At 54.7% G+C, this 15,312-nt stretch overlaps 2 protein-coding genes across 15 annotated transcripts in view; one reads left to right on the top strand and one right to left on the bottom strand.

The window, feature by feature from the left end:
• PHF21A (PHD finger protein 21A) overlaps nucleotides 1-9,070 on the top strand; it is a 195,699-nt gene extending 186,629 nt beyond the window's left edge. For 12 of the 13 annotated variants that reach the window (XM_030794851.1, XM_030794848.1, XM_030794853.1 and 9 more), the window contains 4 exons: nucleotides 163-318; nucleotides 1,905-1,980; nucleotides 2,736-2,839; nucleotides 4,240-9,070. In XM_030794851.1, the coding sequence (XP_030650711.1) occupies nucleotides 163-318; nucleotides 1,905-1,980; nucleotides 2,736-2,839; nucleotides 4,240-4,497 (594 nt within the window). In that variant the 3' untranslated portion in view covers nucleotides 4,498-9,070. The remainder of the gene's footprint in view (nucleotides 1-162; nucleotides 319-1,904; nucleotides 1,981-2,735; nucleotides 2,840-4,239) is intronic. The other variant, XM_030794858.1, reaches the window with a different exon arrangement.
• A 219-nt stretch (nucleotides 9,071-9,289) lies between these two features.
• Nucleotides 9,290-15,266, bottom strand: LARGE2 (LARGE xylosyl- and glucuronyltransferase 2). 2 transcript variants are annotated; one of them, XM_030829047.1, is made up of 15 exons: nucleotides 15,253-15,266; nucleotides 15,050-15,193; nucleotides 14,844-14,956; nucleotides 14,454-14,536; nucleotides 14,060-14,183; nucleotides 13,662-13,833; nucleotides 13,450-13,554; nucleotides 12,229-12,341; nucleotides 12,033-12,158; nucleotides 11,783-11,938; nucleotides 11,512-11,672; nucleotides 10,790-11,068; nucleotides 10,314-10,463; nucleotides 10,011-10,206; nucleotides 9,290-9,753 (listed from the first exon to the last, which is right to left on the bottom strand). In XM_030829047.1, exons 2-15 carry the CDS (start codon nucleotides 15,129-15,131, stop codon nucleotides 9,544-9,546), a joined length of 2,070 nt encoding a protein of 689 aa, XP_030684907.1. In that variant the 5' UTR covers nucleotides 15,132-15,193; nucleotides 15,253-15,266; the 3' UTR covers nucleotides 9,290-9,543. The 2 variants fall into 2 exon arrangements, with proteins under 2 accessions (XP_030684907.1, XP_030684906.1); XM_030829046.1 differs by lacking the exon at nucleotides 15,253-15,266 and having other exon boundaries at nucleotides 14,844-15,231.
• Between the last annotated feature and the right edge of the window lie 46 nt (nucleotides 15,267-15,312).

Here is a 15,312-nt window from a genome sequence, read left to right as displayed (position 1 = left end):
AGTGAGTAGGGGCCTGTGCTATTGGTGATTCCTACTTCTCTTGAGTACTCCTGGAACGAGGCAGCTGATTATCCTAAAACATTTATATGCATCTAGAATGTGTTAAACATTAAAATTTTACCTTTTTTGTCCTTTTTCTTACCTTTCCTCTCAACTTTATAGGGTGATATTCATGAGGATTTTTGCAGCGTTTGCAGAAAAAGTGGCCAGTTACTGATGTGCGACACGTGTTCCCGTGTATATCATTTGGACTGCTTAGACCCCCCTCTGAAAACAATTCCCAAGGGCATGTGGATCTGTCCCAGATGTCAGGACCAGGTACTGTGGGTGGGTCCAACAGGGGAGGGGCCAAGGAGGACAAAGACACGGCCATCAGGAGGAATTCCTTTCCCGGGAAAATGGCAGTCTCTTCTCTCTCCCAGTCCGTCTCCAGGCTGCATCTTCCCTGTTCATGACACAGCACGCAGGCGCACGGCCTTCATTCCCTCAGAAGCCCTCTGCCATATTACTGAGCTGGATAGACGCTTCCTTGTATTTGAAATGACTTATCTTCTCTTTAAAAGTCAAGACCCTTAAAAGTCCAGTGTGCCTCATTCTCTAGGAATGGTCCAGACCAAGTATATGGTTTTAAAACTCTTCTTTGGAAATAAAATTAAGAGAAATTGCCCAGTTGATTAATTAAAATAACACCCTGGGCCAGGTGCAGTGACTCACGCCTGTAATCTCAGCACTTTGGGAGGCCAAGGCGGGCAGGTCACCTAAGGTCAGGAGTTCAAGACCAGCCTGGCCAACATGGCGAAACCCCATCTCTACTAAAAATACAAAAATTAGCCGGGCGTAGTGGCGGGCGCCTGTAATCCCAGCTGCTTGGGAAGCTGAGGCAGGAGAATCGCTTGAACCCAGGAGGCGGAGGTTGCAGTGAGCGGAGGTCACACCACTGCACTCCAGCCTGGGGGACAGAGCAAGACCCTGTCTCAAAATAATAATAATAATAATAAAACAACACCCATTTCACTTTTAACCTATTTTGTTACATCAGGCTCAGAGAACTAAGTGTAAAGTGCTGTTGATATTTTATAGACTTAAAAGGCAAACATATTAGTCACTGTCCTAGCCTCCATCCTTCTCTCTTTGGTTTCTGGTCACCTTTTCTCAACTATGCATGTATATTTATGTCTCTATGATTTTATTATAAGCTGTCTCAAGTCTTCTGTAGAGGTGGGCAAAGTATAAATCATAAATAAGCAAGCCCAATAGCTCAGCAAGTACTGGGATTCTGCTCAGTTCTTTGGAATCCTGCTTTGAACAAATTCTGGTTTTCCCTTGTAATAGTGTCCTCATCCTGCAGCCTGTGGTTCAGTGGAACACTTCTCTCACTGTCCTCCTCCTGATGCTGCTTTGTGACCTTCTGATGATTTTTGACATAGGGTCTAGATTATACTTTAGTATTTGGAACTAATATTTAATTACCTTGGTCAGGCTGTCTTTGAGGGACATAGAAATCTAAAATTGAGACAGGCAGCCCATGTCAGGTCAAGGACGGAACTGCCAGTGGCTGCTGCCATCATGCTGATGTGCAGCTTTTGTGTTGGTGATTCTAGCTGTCGGGAGTGGTTGGGCGTCATGTGGCGTGCGTGAAAAGATAGGAATGCTCAGCCAAGTCCCAGCTCCTTCTAAGCCTGGGCTCAAGTGTCCTGGCTCTTCCTGCCTTGAACTTGATTCTCCTAAGCTGATATTTGGAACTTTTTAGTCCAGAAACTATAGACCAGAGTTTTGCAACACTGCTATCATAAATCCTTCCTGGATTTTATCTGCCAGTAGCCACAGATACCATTGCTAGCTGTTACATAGAGGATGTGTGTTTAAACCTCCTTCTCAAGGTAAAATTCTAAAAATCTTTTCAGATGCTGAAGAAGGAAGAAGCAATTCCATGGCCTGGAACTTTAGCAATTGTTCATTCCTATATTGCCTACAAAGCAGGTAAGGGGTTATCCATACTCACGTTTTTGTAAGCTTCCCCTTGTTTGAAAAAAATCCTGGCAGTATTTGTTTTATTCTCCAAAGGGAATTTAAATTTAAAAATGAAAACCTTTTGCCCTTAACTATTGGAGGAAACAAAGCAAATGAAAACCTTTTATTGGATAACGTGGAAAACTTCTGTGGCATTTATTATTATTATTATTCATTTATTTTTTGAGACAAGGTCTCACTGTATCACTCAGGCTCGGGTGTTGTGGCGTGATCACAGCCCACTGCAGCTTCCTCCTCCTGGGCCCAGTCGATCCTCCTACCTCAGCCTCCCACATAGCTGAGGCTATAGGTGTGTACTACCATAACCAGCCAACTTTAGTATTTTTTGGTGGAGACAGGTTTCGCCATGTCACCCAGGCTGGTCTCAAATTCCTGGGCTCAAGTGATTCACCTGCCTTGGCCTCCCAAAGTCCTAGGAGTACAGGCATGAGCCACCATGCCTGGCCTGTAGCACTTCTTAGGGAAAAAAAATGAGATGTGGTATCTCATTTATGTAAAGCCAGACCCAAGCCACCGACAGTTTTCTTAGCATACTGTACACAGAAAAAGGAGAAGTCCAGGTGGGCAGATTCTCTGCACTGGTTATAGGACTCATGGGAGCTCTGGGGAAAATACATTCTTTGGCAGGCATTCTGAGCACAGTGGCCTTTTCAAAGAATTAATTGTCAAAAACTGTTCCTTTTTTTTTTTTTTTTTTTTTTTAGCAAAAGAAGAAGAGAAACAGAAGTTACTTAAATGGAGTTCAGATTTAAAACAAGAACGAGAACAGCTAGAGCAAAAGGTGAAACAGCTCAGCAATTCCATAAGTGTAAGTAAACCTCATGCCTTCACATAGGTGCAGAGACCTAGGCCTTTCCATATACGTAACAGTATGTGTGGGTCCCAGGCTGCTTCGGGTCCTTCTGTTTATCAACGTGATTAACTTGGGCAAATGCAGTTTGCCATCCAGTTAAGAGTTCAGACCTCAGGTACAGGCGGCCAGTTGGTAGGTGGTGCCTTACCCAAGCTCTGTAACATCCTCTTGGCTTTAATCAGAGAGAGGATTTTCAGTCTTCAGGCTGAATAAGTAACAGCTACAACAGCGTAGCCACGGCCCTGCGTATTCCTGACAGTGTGTGGGGGGAGCGTAGCGCCTCACCTGACACTGAGCAGACACAGACCAGGTCCCCTCGTGTGATTCTTCCTAGTCACCTGAGCGAGTGGGCCCCTCCACACGGCCCTCCCTCGCTCTTTCTTCCACACCATGCTGATTGCATTTCCCGGTTTTCCTGACCAGTGTGAGGAAGCGGGCTTTCTAGAGACAAGTATTGGAAGTAAGTACTGCCCAGCCCGGCCTATCCAAGTGGGAAAGAGGGTTGTATTTGCAGCAGGGGGACCGAGGCTCCTCCCAGGCAAGGAGCCAGTCTTCGTTTCCATTGAGTAGGTCACCCTTGTTGGAGTGAAGTGACCTCAGCCCTCACGGATACCAGGTGGTGCCTTGTACTTGGTGGCAGTTGAACCGTCCTGCCTACCTGCTTTCTCCTCCTCACCATACCTCCCCGTGGCATGCAGATTTAACACCTCTTTCATCTCTTTCCCTGCCTAAAATAGACGCCAGCCGGTGTGGGAAGCTGAGGGCCAAAGGGCAAAAGACTCTAAGTCCCCGGCTGAGCAGAAGGTGTACTGGCTGCAGGCCTTTGTCCTTGGGGCTTCGATCCTCCTCAATGCTGCTGGCCTGTCCTCTCACTTCCTGCTGCCCTCAGATGGAATCCAGATAGCACTGCGTGTTTTTCACCCTGGAGAGCTCAGTCCAGTCCTGAAGCTCCCCAGTTAGCATGACAGAAGCGTATCAAAACCTGCCTAAACAGGCTGCAGGGCAGCTGTGGGAACTTTTTTTTTTTTTTTTTAAAACAACCTTTGTTTGGAAGTCTGATGGCGGCTCTGCCGGTTTATCTTTAAGTGTTAGTACTCCCGTGTGTTGGTGCCTGCATGCTCTTTCTCCCTCTGTTGCCTCTTGGACCCCCCCAGCCTACCCACTCCACCCGCCCTGTTCCTTAGGTGGTAGCCGCCCACTCCACTAAGGAAGGAGCACAGCAAGGCCCAGGGGCTGCACAGCAGCCAGCAGAGCTTCTTCTCCCTGGGCAGAGAGAAGGCGCTCTGCTCTCAGGGGCTGCCAGGTCTGTTAGAAACGAGGCGGCTCAGTGCCACTGCCCTTGTCATTTGCTGCAGAAATGCATGGACATGAAGAACGCCATCCTGGCCCGGCAGAAGGAGATGCACAGCTCCCTGGAGAAGGTAAAACAGCTGATTCGCCTCATCCACGGCATTGACCTCTCCAAACCTGTAGACTCTGAGGCCACTGTGGGGGCCATCTCTAACGGCCCAGACTGCACCCCCCCTGCCAATGCCGCCACCTCCACGCCGGCCCCTTCCCCCTCCTCCCAGAGTTGCACAGCGAACTGTAACCAGGGGGAAGAGACTAAATAACAGAGCCCCTCTAGGAGAAGCTACGGGATCCCGGCGGCAAGGAGAGCAGAACACTGAAGACTCTAGAAAGCAAAGCCGGATTTCTGGGAAGTGCAGAATTCTTTTGGTTCTTTGGTTCCAGAGAGAGAGAAGATGCTTGTGCCAGGTGGCACCAGAGTTTGCCAATTGATCCTTCTTATTCTGTGTGTACATGCAGAGATTGGACCATGTTACATGAAATAGTGCCAGCTGGAGGTTCTTTGCCAGCACCATGCCAAGTGAAATAATATATTTACTCTCTCTATTATACACCAGTGTGTGCCTGCAGCAGCCTCCACAGCCACGATGGGTTTGTTTCTGTTTTCTCGGGTGGGGAGCAGGGACGGGCGGAGGGAGGAGAGCAGGTTTCAGATCCTTACTTGCCGAGCCGTTTGTTTAGGTAGAGAAGACAAGTCCAAAGAGTGTGTGGGCTTTCCTGTTTCTAAACTTTCGCTACTATAAAACCAAAAAAAGGAATTGAGATTTAACCAACCCCAGTGCCCAGAAGAGGGAAGGGGAGTGGCTGGAGGGAGCAGGGGGTGGGACAGTGTATCAAATAAGCAGTATTTAATCACGTCTGGCGGGGGCCGCGTGCAAGGGGAGACCGACACCAAGAACAGCCAGTAGGCTCTTGTCCCCTGCGCTCTGCTCCCTGCGCGGTAACCCCACCACTCCTGAAGCCTGCCCAGTCTCCTTCCTTCCCTGCTTGGTGAATCGCGCATCTCCGTGGTAATCCCGCTGTCTCCTCTCCAAGAACAAGCAGAGCCCGGGCCGCTGGCCCTTGCCCAAGGCAGGGAAGAAGGATGTGTGTGTCCAGGAAGGAAAAAAAGGTGGATCAGTGATTTTACTTGAAAACAAGCTCCATCCCTTTTCTATATTTATAAGAAGAGAAGATCTTGAGTGAAGCAGCACGCGACCCAGGTGTGTGTGAATTGAATGGAGACGTTTCTTTTCTCTTTTTTTAAATTTTTGTTTTTGTTCTTTTTTTCTTTAAGGAAAGTTTTATTTTACTGTTCATTTTACTTTCTTGGTAACAAAAACTAAAGTAAGGAATAGAAAAGCTGTTTTTCAGGCTGACAGTCCAATTAAGGGTAGCCGAGACCTTGCATGGTAGAGTAGGAATCCTAGTGTCAGTGAGGTCCCGTGAGTCTTTGTGAGTCCTTGTGTCATCGTTCGGGCACTGTTTTTTTATGCAAGGGCAAAAATCTTTGTATCTGGGGAAAAAAAAACTTTTTTTTAAATTAAAAAGGAAAATAAAAGATATTGAGGTCTTCCTAGTGTTACTTAAATTAAGATCAAGCTAAGAAACATTGTAAAAAAAAAATTACAAAAGTGCTATTTGTTTCCTAAAAACAGTGATTTCTATTAAAAAGGTGTCAGAACTGGAGAAAATGCCGTGTAGTTATAATTTTTTAGCACAGACCCTGCTGATCACGATGACATTTTGCCGTGTGTGTGTCCCTAGACTGGTGGGCCAGTCTCCTTGAAGGACAGAGGCGGAGCTCCCCACCCTTCTCTCCTCAGAAAAGACCGTGCTCTCTTCTTGGTGCAGGGATCTTGTCTCCTGTTGTGAAGCCCAAATGGAAGTGTGGATGGTATCAGGGCCCTACCCGTGGTCTTCTCAGATTCTGCTAGAGCAAAAGGCTGGTGCCTAAATAAGATCCCTTCCTTTGGTGCTGCTTTTGGTCTTTCAGCCACCAGCATTATGAGTGCCTGGGGGACACCTCCGAGGGAACTGGCCAGCGGAGCTGAGTGGTGCGCGCGCACCCTGGCCGTGACAGGAGGGTGCGGGAGTGCAGGCTGGCTGCATCAGCCCTTGGTGCTGAGAAAGAACAGAGGAGGAGTGACATGTTTTGAGGGTACGTCTCTGAGACAGAGCCCCAGCGTGGCCTTCACTCTGTCTTGCCTTTGGGGAGGTCTGAAGCTCCCACTCCTTTCTCTGCCTGTTGGCTCCAGGCACCAGAAATTTACTCCACTCCACCCACCCACAAGCCTCCTGGGTGACCCTGGGCTAGAATTGCTGCGCTTGCCTCGGCTTGGCCCGTTGTGGCCTCTCGTTCTTGAGAAAACCAGGGTTGTGAAAGGCTCAGACCATTCTCTCATCTTGCCTTGTCAGAAGTAAATTGTGTCAGATGCGTGCTCTCGCTGGAGAACTTTGCCCCTTGCGTGCCCCTGGCCGATGGGAGGGCGGTGGAGGCTCTGTACCCTGGCCCTGCTGAAGCATCTCCCCCAAGCCCACTCCAGGCCCTGGGAAAGGCCAGAGTCTAGGAGAGGTAGAAACGATCCTGTCAGCTTCTCTCCCACCCAGTTAGGCCCAGAGAGACAAAGACAGATCTGAAAGCAAATGCAACAGAGAAGAGACACTTCTTAAAGTAAAATGTGTCTCATCCCTATCAGCCATTGCCATTCATCTTCCCAAGGGCCTCAGAAGAAGGAATTAAGTTTGGCCGAACAGGCCTCAGAGTTAGGCCCTGGCTGCTTGACTGGCTGAGGGGGAAAGAGTTCCCTGTTCTCATTCAGAAACCAAGGTGCTGTGTCTAGTCAGGGAGTCTTGGAGATGCCTGGACTAGTTGGAGGAATCGTTGGCAGAGGATCAGAGACCAGCAGCAGGCTGTCTGCCCTGTCTAGAGCTCTTCCCCTCAACTTGTCTGGGCCCATCTGGGGGTTGCCACACAACACCTAACTTACCATTTCCTGAAAGAAGTTGGGAAGCCATCATCACTAGAGGCCTTTGTTCAGAGAGGGGCTGCCTGAGGAGTCTCGGGTCGGGGGACGGGGCTAGGAATTGACCAGGGCTTTGCCTGCCGCCCTCAGCAGTGTCGGGTACATTCTGACCTCGCCTGCAGCTGGGCTGTGGATTCTTCCTGACATTCAGATGTGAGCTGTTTTGGGAGTCAGCTAGTATGGAGTACGAGATGCAACCCAGCCTCCAAACCTACATTCTGCACTCAAATTCCAAAACACTGCTTTACTGTAAAGAAGAGGCCCCTGACACTCAATCTCCCTGTCGTTCGCTGTCCCCTCAGACCTGGGGTGGGGGGGGACCTGTGACCACCTGAGACATATGTTCGTGACACTGCCCCACCCCAGCCACCTCCACTTGCTTCCTCCTCCTTCCCTCCGCTGCTCTTTCCCCATGGCCCAGAATTTAGCTGCTCTGACAGCCACTTTTGAGACCAGCTGGCTTTGCAGTCACTTCAGAGAGCTGGAGCGGCTGCCCACTGGGCCCTGACTGGGAGTCCCCTGCCAGCTCCTGATCAGGCACTGCGCCCTGGTGACAGTGAGGCCATGTTGCTGTCATCTCCACCTCTGCATTCTTGCTGCCTGCGGGTCCTTTTTCTTTCATGGAGCCTGCTGGGTCTTGTCTCACCTGTGCTGAGCTCATCTGGGGTTTTGATTTCTTCCTTCCTTATCAGGCCCTTTGGGGTAAGCCTGCTGGTTGTACCTGACATAGGGAGGCAGTTAGGGGCAGTCCCTGGTGGGGCCGCCCTGGCAGCCTCCAGCTGGCACCATCGCGTGCCTGGTTTCCCTGCAACACCTGCCTCTCTGTCCCTGCTGCTGCTTGGCTCAGGCCCAACAGTCAGCGTGCATGGGGGTGGTTGCATACAGCTGTTTCCGTGAGGGTGACCGTGTTCCGCCTCCCTATGCACGGCTGCCTCTCTAGCCACCTCCGATACTTCTCTCTTGGGGCCATCAGAGCCTCCCTTGGGCTGTCACCTCCCAGCTCACACACACTCTTCAGTGGTTTTCTCCCTTCATCCTCTTATAGGGCGTGGTCCTTCTTATTTATCTAAAGGGCTGAATTTAGGAGACTTTTTACCCAGGGGCAAAAGGTTCTTAGGGTAATGAATGGATGGTGGCCCAGGTGCATTTTCCAGGGCCTGGGTTCTCCAGATCCCGTGGCTTCTGTTGACTGGAGGCAACTTTGTGTGAACCTCGCCCCTGTCCCTCTGCCGGGCACCCCTGGCAGGAAGCAGGACTCCCATCCTCACCCTGACTTAAGACTGTCCTCTGAGTCAGCTCCTCTCCAAGACGGGAGTGGTCAGCCCTCGGCAGTCTTCTGGCCCCTTGCTAAAGTGAGGGGCAGGAAGCTGGGGCTGCCCTCCAGAAAGCCGGGGTAGGAACTCTGAAAAATAGCTCCTCTAAACGGAAGCAGGGCTCCCCAGTTCCACTTGGCACCCCCTCCCACAAGGCCCTTCCTCCCTGAGGACCCCAGCCCCCTACCCCCTCCCCAGCAGCCTTTGGACCCTCACCTCTCTCAGGTGTCCATGGGTCGTCAGCCCAGGGTGAGCTGCAGTCAGGTGGGATGGGACGGGCAGGCCAGAGGTCAGCCAGCTCCTAGCAGAGAAGAGCCAGCCAGACCCCAACCCTGTCTCTTGTCCATGCCCTTTGTGATTTCAGTCTTGGTAGACTTGTATTTGGAGTTTTGTGCTTCAAAGTTTTTGTTTTTGTTTGTTTGGTTTTTGTTTTGAGGGGGTGGGGGGGATACAGAGCAGCTGATCAATTTGTATTTATTTATTTTAACATTTTACTAAATAAAGCCAAATAAAGCCTCTCAGCCTCATGGTGTTGGGTTTGGGGCAGGGGAGGGTGGGCAGGACACATTCCAGTCCCAGCCTCTGGCCTCCCTGACTGGCTGGTTGGGGGTCGGGGGGGTGCTTGCCCTTAAGGGCCCAGGCCCTCCTGTGACCCCAGCTGGTTGTAGCACCTCCTTTGTGCACTGGCGGCCTAGCCCCGGAGTGCCCTTGCTCCCCCAAACCAGGAACACAAAAAAGATGTTTTAAAACTTTAATTATGAAAAAGGGATGAACAATTCAAGATGGGGGAACCAGCCCCAAACTGGCTGGGGCAGAGGGAGACCAGTCCCCAGCCATACAATAGCAGCAAGGGGAAGACCCCACCCTACAGATGCTCCGCCCCAGCCCTTCCCAGAGACCTTTAATTTAAATAGGAGGGATGGCGGAGGGCAGGTTGCCCTGGTGTCTGCCCAATGCTAAGACGAAGGGCAGCGCCGGCCCAGCCTCAGCCTCAGGCAGGGCTCTGGGGCTGCCGCAGGGCCGGGAGGTATTTGAGGGCAGCAGCCCCATGGTGGCGGGACAAGTCCTGGTGGAATTCGTCCTTGAGGGCCTGGAGGCAGTCACGATAGGTGGGGCTGGAGCGGAAGCGGGAGATGTCCAGGCTTGGAGCGTGGGGCAGATGGATGGTGAAGGCCTCAGGCAGCACCAGCAGCTCATACTCCTGCAGGGTGGGGCAGAGGAACAGTGGCTGCCTGGCTTGCCTGGCCTGCGGGGAAGGTGCAGCTCCAGAGAACAGGCTTACCCTGTAGCCCCTGAGAGCTAAAGCAAGGGCCAAAGGGCAGATGATTTTAATTCTACAGAAGGGGGACATTTCTAACAGTGTCGCCTAGTGGTGTGGTCCCCCATGCAGGTGTCGTGAGTTCCCTGGACCTGGAGGTGCTCCAGTCAAAGGTGGTGGCAGCAAGGTGCCCTCCTCACCTGGGCATCCAGCTCCACAGTGTGGGCCACCTTGTTCCAGCCGAAGCCCACAAAGCGAGGGTCATAGCGGGGACAGTCTCGTGGCACCACCACGTAGGGTTCATAGTCGGGCGCCCACTGCACACGGTACGGGTCCTGGGCCCCCCGCCAGCGGGCATAGTCTGTGGGTGCGTGGCCCCGGGGCCACTCGTGGTACCTGTGCAGCAGGGTCGGGTGGGAGCCAGGCTGAGGCTAGGAGCTCGTGGGTAGTGGGGGCCGGTGTGGGCAAGCGAGTGGAGTGGGCAGAGAAGTAGCCTCTCCTACCTGAAGGTGTAGAGGGCGCCCACATCCAGTGAGGCCAGCAGCTCCACCTTGGAATGGGGGAAGCTGAAGCGGTAGTGCAGGGTCTCGAATGCCGGCACCACCAGCGCTGCCTTGCGCCGGCTGCCCAGCCCCAGCTGCTCAATGGAGGCCCTGAGGAGAAGCACCCATGAGCAGGGGAGAAGAGCGGGGCCTCTAGGACTGGGCCAGTGACCCTCATCAGGGCATCAGCCATAGGACCAGACCACCATGGGCCATCTTGCCCGATGCGACGGGTGGACACAACCATAGGTGGAGCTGCTGCTGAGGCAGGCCCTGGCCTCCCTGTTGACAGCCCAGAGAAACAGCCTAATACAAACCCCACTTGACAGAGGCCGCTGAGGCCCAGAAAGGAGCAGGGACATGGAAGCCTGGGGTCCCACACGTGCCCCGTCCACATCCACCCCATATACGGTTCCCCTCCCTGCCCTCAGGTCCACCTGAGGTAGTCGTAGAGAGAATAGGCAGGCAGGAAGTCAATGTCACTGAGGAAGACGTAAGGCGTGAGGGCCTGGGCCAAGGCCACGTTGCGAAGCTGGTTGACAGGGTATAGGGGCCCCTCACGGTACACCACGTGGTAAGCCACGTCCTGCCGGGCAGCAAGCACTGGGGAGGCCTCGACAAAATGCAGGAACTGCTGAGCTTCTGCGTCGGTCAGGTACAAGGCCAGGCTCATGGGGCCAGGCCAGTGCCTGCACAGGGCTTCCAACATCTGCAGCCTGTGGGGAGAGGGAGGTCAGCACAGCTCTGCCCCTCTTGCACAGGAGCTCAGGGAGGCCTGGAAAACCTCCCCAGTTAGCTGCTGCTGCTATCTCCTCAAGTGACTTACTGAGCACCCTTCAAATACTTTTAGAGCCAGTCTGATTGAATCTTCACAACTACCCCCACCAGGCGGGTACTTTCTCATTTGAGAGAGAAAACTAGGGGCCAGAGATATGAAGACTTGCCCATGGTCCCACAGCGACCGAGGGGCAGCTCCGGGCATCTGAATGACTCCAGAGCCCAAGCTCTTTCCACTATATCCAATGTCTCCAACTTCTGGAACTCCCTGAGGGACAGGCAGCTCACTACCACAGCATCAGGCTGCCAGATGGAACCTCCTCTCAGAAGTGTCCAACCCCAGCCCATGCCATACCCCCTGGGCTGCCCTCTGCACCCTCACCGGTCCATGGACAGCTGGGCCACAAGGGTGACGTCGTGAGGCCGGGGGGGTGGCGGTTCATGGGGCAGGAAAGTGACGTGCACACGGTGCACAGTGAGCTGCTGCTGCCGGAACTCAAAGCAAGGGTCTTCCTCATCCAGTTGTGCCAGGGCCTGCTGCAACTGATGGGGCAAGGGGTGAGAAGGACTGGGGATAGGGCAGAACGACGCATTCCCCAGACAAGGCTGGGTCCCACCAAAGCAGACAGGGGCAGGGGAAGGTGGCTCCTCACCTGCTCAGCACCAGGCGGGGGCTGGCTGGGGCACACAAAGAGCTCTCTCCGCAGCAGGTTCCCATCGTACTCCAGGAAGGTCAGGTAGAAACTGCGGAAGAATTCCACGTGCTTGTTCTTCACCCGAAGCTTCTTTGGTGAGTTCCAGTGGATCACCTGGGACCCGGGAGGGTGTTGGGGCCATGGGAGCAGGGAGCAGGAGTCCCCATCCATGGCCCCGCACCACCACGCAGCCTCCTGTCCCACTCACCTTGAGGTCAGACGCCTCAGAGTAGCAGCGCTCGGCCAGTGTGTGATCTGACAGCTGCACATTCCAGACACAAGGCAGACGCTGCACTAGCCCCGGGTGCTCCTTGATCACAGCGTTGAAGATGTCCTGAGCAGAGACACCCATCACATCCCAGCCCCCAGCCTGCCACACCCCACCCGGCAAGGCTTCCTCAGACCTGGTCAGCCAGTGAGGTGGCAGGCAGGGTAAGGAGCTCCCGCCTGGCCGTCAGCCTCCACATCTGCTCCCAGCCAGCCTGTCGGAGCCGGTCCAGCCGCAGCAGGATCACACCTGCCGATGAAGAGATGCTGTCATGCCCACCTGGGACGGCCAGCTCCTGGGGGACATGGGGGTCACGAAGGTGTCCTTTGGTTTTTGACTTATTGGTATTTTCTGACTGTTCAGACACGATCATAGACTACTACTTGTTTTTTTGTTGCTGTTGTTGTTTGTTTTGTTTTGTTTTTTTAGAGACAGGGTCTTGCTCTGTCACCCAGTGGTGCAGTGGCACAATCATGGCTCACTGCAGCCTCGACTTCCCAGGCTCAAGCAAACCTCCCACCTCAGCACCCCACCGAGTAGCTGGGACTGCAGGCACCACACCTATTCTTTTTATTTATTTACTTATTTATGTATGAGATAGAGTCTTGCTCTATTGCCAAGGCTGGAGTACAGTGGTGTGAACTCGGCTCACTGCAACCTCCGCCTCCTGGGTTCAAGTGATTCTCCCTCCTCAGCCTCCCAAGTAGCTGCGATCACAGGTACGTGATACCACCCCTGGCTAAGTTTTGTATTTTTAGTGTAGACGGGGTTTCACCATGTTGGCCAGGTTGGTCTTGAACTCCTGACCTCAAGTGATCCGCCTGCCTCAGCCTCCCAAAGTGCTGGGATTACAGGCGTGAGCCACCGCGCCCGGCCAATTTTTTAATGTTTGTAGAGACAAGGGTCTCACTATGTTGCCAAGGCTGTTCTCGAACTCCTGGGCTCGAGTGATTCTCCCACCTTAGCCTCCCAAAGTGCGGGAATTACAAGCCTGAGCCACTGCACCCAGCTTGCTGGTAGACTACTTCTGTCAATAGTCAATCCTCGGTGTGAAGAGGAGGCGCCGTCCAGCTTACAGAGCACATGTGGCCTTCTCACACTTGGTGATCCCAGGGCTGTTAAAATTATCCCCCATTTAATGGATGAGAAAACTGAGGCTCAGAGGGAGCACGAGAGCTGGCCAAAGTCATCCAGCACACACAGGACTGTTGGAACTGCTGCCTGTCTCTTCATCCAGGGTTCTTTTCACAGCAATGTTCTTCCTGGGGGACTTCCTAGCACTTTTTGCCCCACCCAGCCCCAGGGGCCCAAGGACCAGCAGACCACCCTGCCTGCCTCCCCTCGCCACTGTCCCCACCTGTGTTAAATCCCCGGCCCAAGGCAGGCCAGGGCCTGTGGTTCTTCCAGAGGTTGCCCAGGTACCAGTCACTCTGGTTCTCCACGAGACCGATCGCCTGCGTGTCTGGGAGGGGAGGGCATAAGGGAGCTGTCTGAGGCCGCCACAGGACCTGGGCTCAGGGCTAGACGCAGGGGTCCTGGGCAGGCCAGGCAGGCTCCCAGGCCTCTCACCAGAAAAGTGAGCAAAGAGTGCCCAGAGCTCCGAGATGTCAGAGGCGAAGGTGACATCCGTGTCCAGGACAATGACGCGGGCCAGCTCAGCGGGCAAGGCACTGGGCAGCACCAGCTTCATTAGCCCATAGAGGCCGGAGTAGTGCTTGTTGGGAATCCAGGAGACCTGGGGCTGTGTGGGGGAAAGGCAGGGGATGAGATGGCAGAGAGGGGCCTGTGAGCACCAGAACACATGCTTGGAGTGACACAGAGGAGAGGGGGTAAACCCCCAAAAGAGAGGGGTTTGCGCTTCAGTAGGTGGATGGGACTGAGGATTCTCTTCTCCAACCCCACCAGGTCCTGGAGAGAGGAGAGAGGTGGATACAGCTGAGGGGAAGGGGGAAGGGCTGGGCCCCTGCCTTGAGCTCGTCGGCGTGGTAAAAGCTGACACGGACGGCAGGCACCATCCATGTGTGGAAGAGCGTCTCCAGGATGTTTCTGGCCACGGCGTCAGTCACCAAGTGGAGGTGCAGTGGATTTTTCCTTTTGGGTGGGCAGAGAGGAAGCCTGAGAGGCCCCAGCAGGAGCAGCACGGGACAGCCCCCACCCCGAGGGGCGCAGAGATGGAAGCGCCATCTGCAAAGAGCTTTTCCACGCCCGGCTCAGGATGTTCTTACAACTGCCCTTCAAGGGAGGAAGGGGACACTGTCCCCGAGTCACAGATGAGGAAGCTGAAGCTCTGAGACCAGCAGCCTGTCCCGGGCTTTGTCCCTTCCCCACTCCTGACCCTCCTCCACGGACACCTGGCTGTACCTGTAGAAGAGCATGGACTTCACCAGGGTGATGACGTCTCGGCTGGAGTTATGCCCCGCACACACGATGGCCACATGCAAGAGCTGGGGAGGGACGCCCAGGTCGGCAGCAGGCCCCCCTTCTCCGCGAGGCGGTAAGGACCCACGTTGAGCTGCCCCACCCCGCAGCAGAGCCCGGAACCGTGTGCGGAGGGCGCAGCAGGAGCCAACCCTTCATTTCAAATGGGGAAACTGAGGTCGGGAGCAGAGGAGCTGCACGTTCGAGGTGCGCCCCAGCCGGCTGGCCAGTGCCGGACAGACGCCAGGTGCTGTGATTCCCGCAGACGTCCAAGAGGCCGGGCTCGGGGTCGGCGCCCCCGGGACTCCCGCCGCCAGGGCCGGGCGCACCTACCTCGCACTTGGGCGGCGGCGGCGGCGGCTTTGGGCCGCAGCCGGAGCGGTTGTGGTCCCCGGGGCCGGCCCCCGGGTCTCCGTCGAGGGCGGCGGCTCTCCGCAGCCTCCCGTCTGGGGGGACACGTGGCATGAGCGGGCCGGGGAAGCATCCCGGGGCCCCCGCTCGCCCGCCAGGCTCACGGCGCTCACACCCCAGGTCCCCACCGAACAGGAGGAATCCGAGCAGCAGCAGCAGCAGCAACAGCGCGGCGGCCCCCAGCGCCCGGGGGCGCCCTCGGGGCAACATGGCCGCCGACGGGGGCGCTCAGGGAGGGGCGCGACCCGGGGCTTCAGGCTCCATCGCAGGCCCTGCGGACCGAGGGGCGAGATGGGAGACTCAGCCCTGGGCGCCGAGCCGCCTCCCTCACCTGCTCCAGCGGCTCCTGGGCTGGGCCCTGCGCTCGCAGCCGCCGGCCAGGGTGCCGGGA

Source organism: Nomascus leucogenys, chromosome 15 (genome assembly GCF_006542625.1).
Source record: "Nomascus leucogenys isolate Asia chromosome 15, Asia_NLE_v1, whole genome shotgun sequence".
In the NCBI taxonomy this organism is placed as follows: Eukaryota; Metazoa; Chordata; class Mammalia; order Primates; family Hylobatidae; genus Nomascus; species Nomascus leucogenys.
This window is presented reverse-complemented; position numbering and strand designations above follow the sequence as displayed.

What these genes read in the sequence shown, in the direction of transcription:
- LARGE2 (XM_030829046.1), bottom strand. Translation starts at nt 15,131, where the DNA reads ATGTTGCCCCGAGGGCGCCCCCGGGCGCTGGGGGCCGCCGCGCTGTTG. An exon ending in ACCACGCCGACGAGCTCAAG is followed by an intron (nt 13,834 to 14,059) that starts GCAGGGGCCCAG and finishes TCCCCCACACAG; the next exon opens with CCCCAGGTCTCCTGGATTCC. An exon ending in ACTCTTTGCTCACTTTTCTG is followed by an intron (nt 13,555 to 13,661) that starts GTGAGAGGCCTG and finishes CTCCCCTCCCAG; the next exon opens with ACACGCAGGCGATCGGTCTC.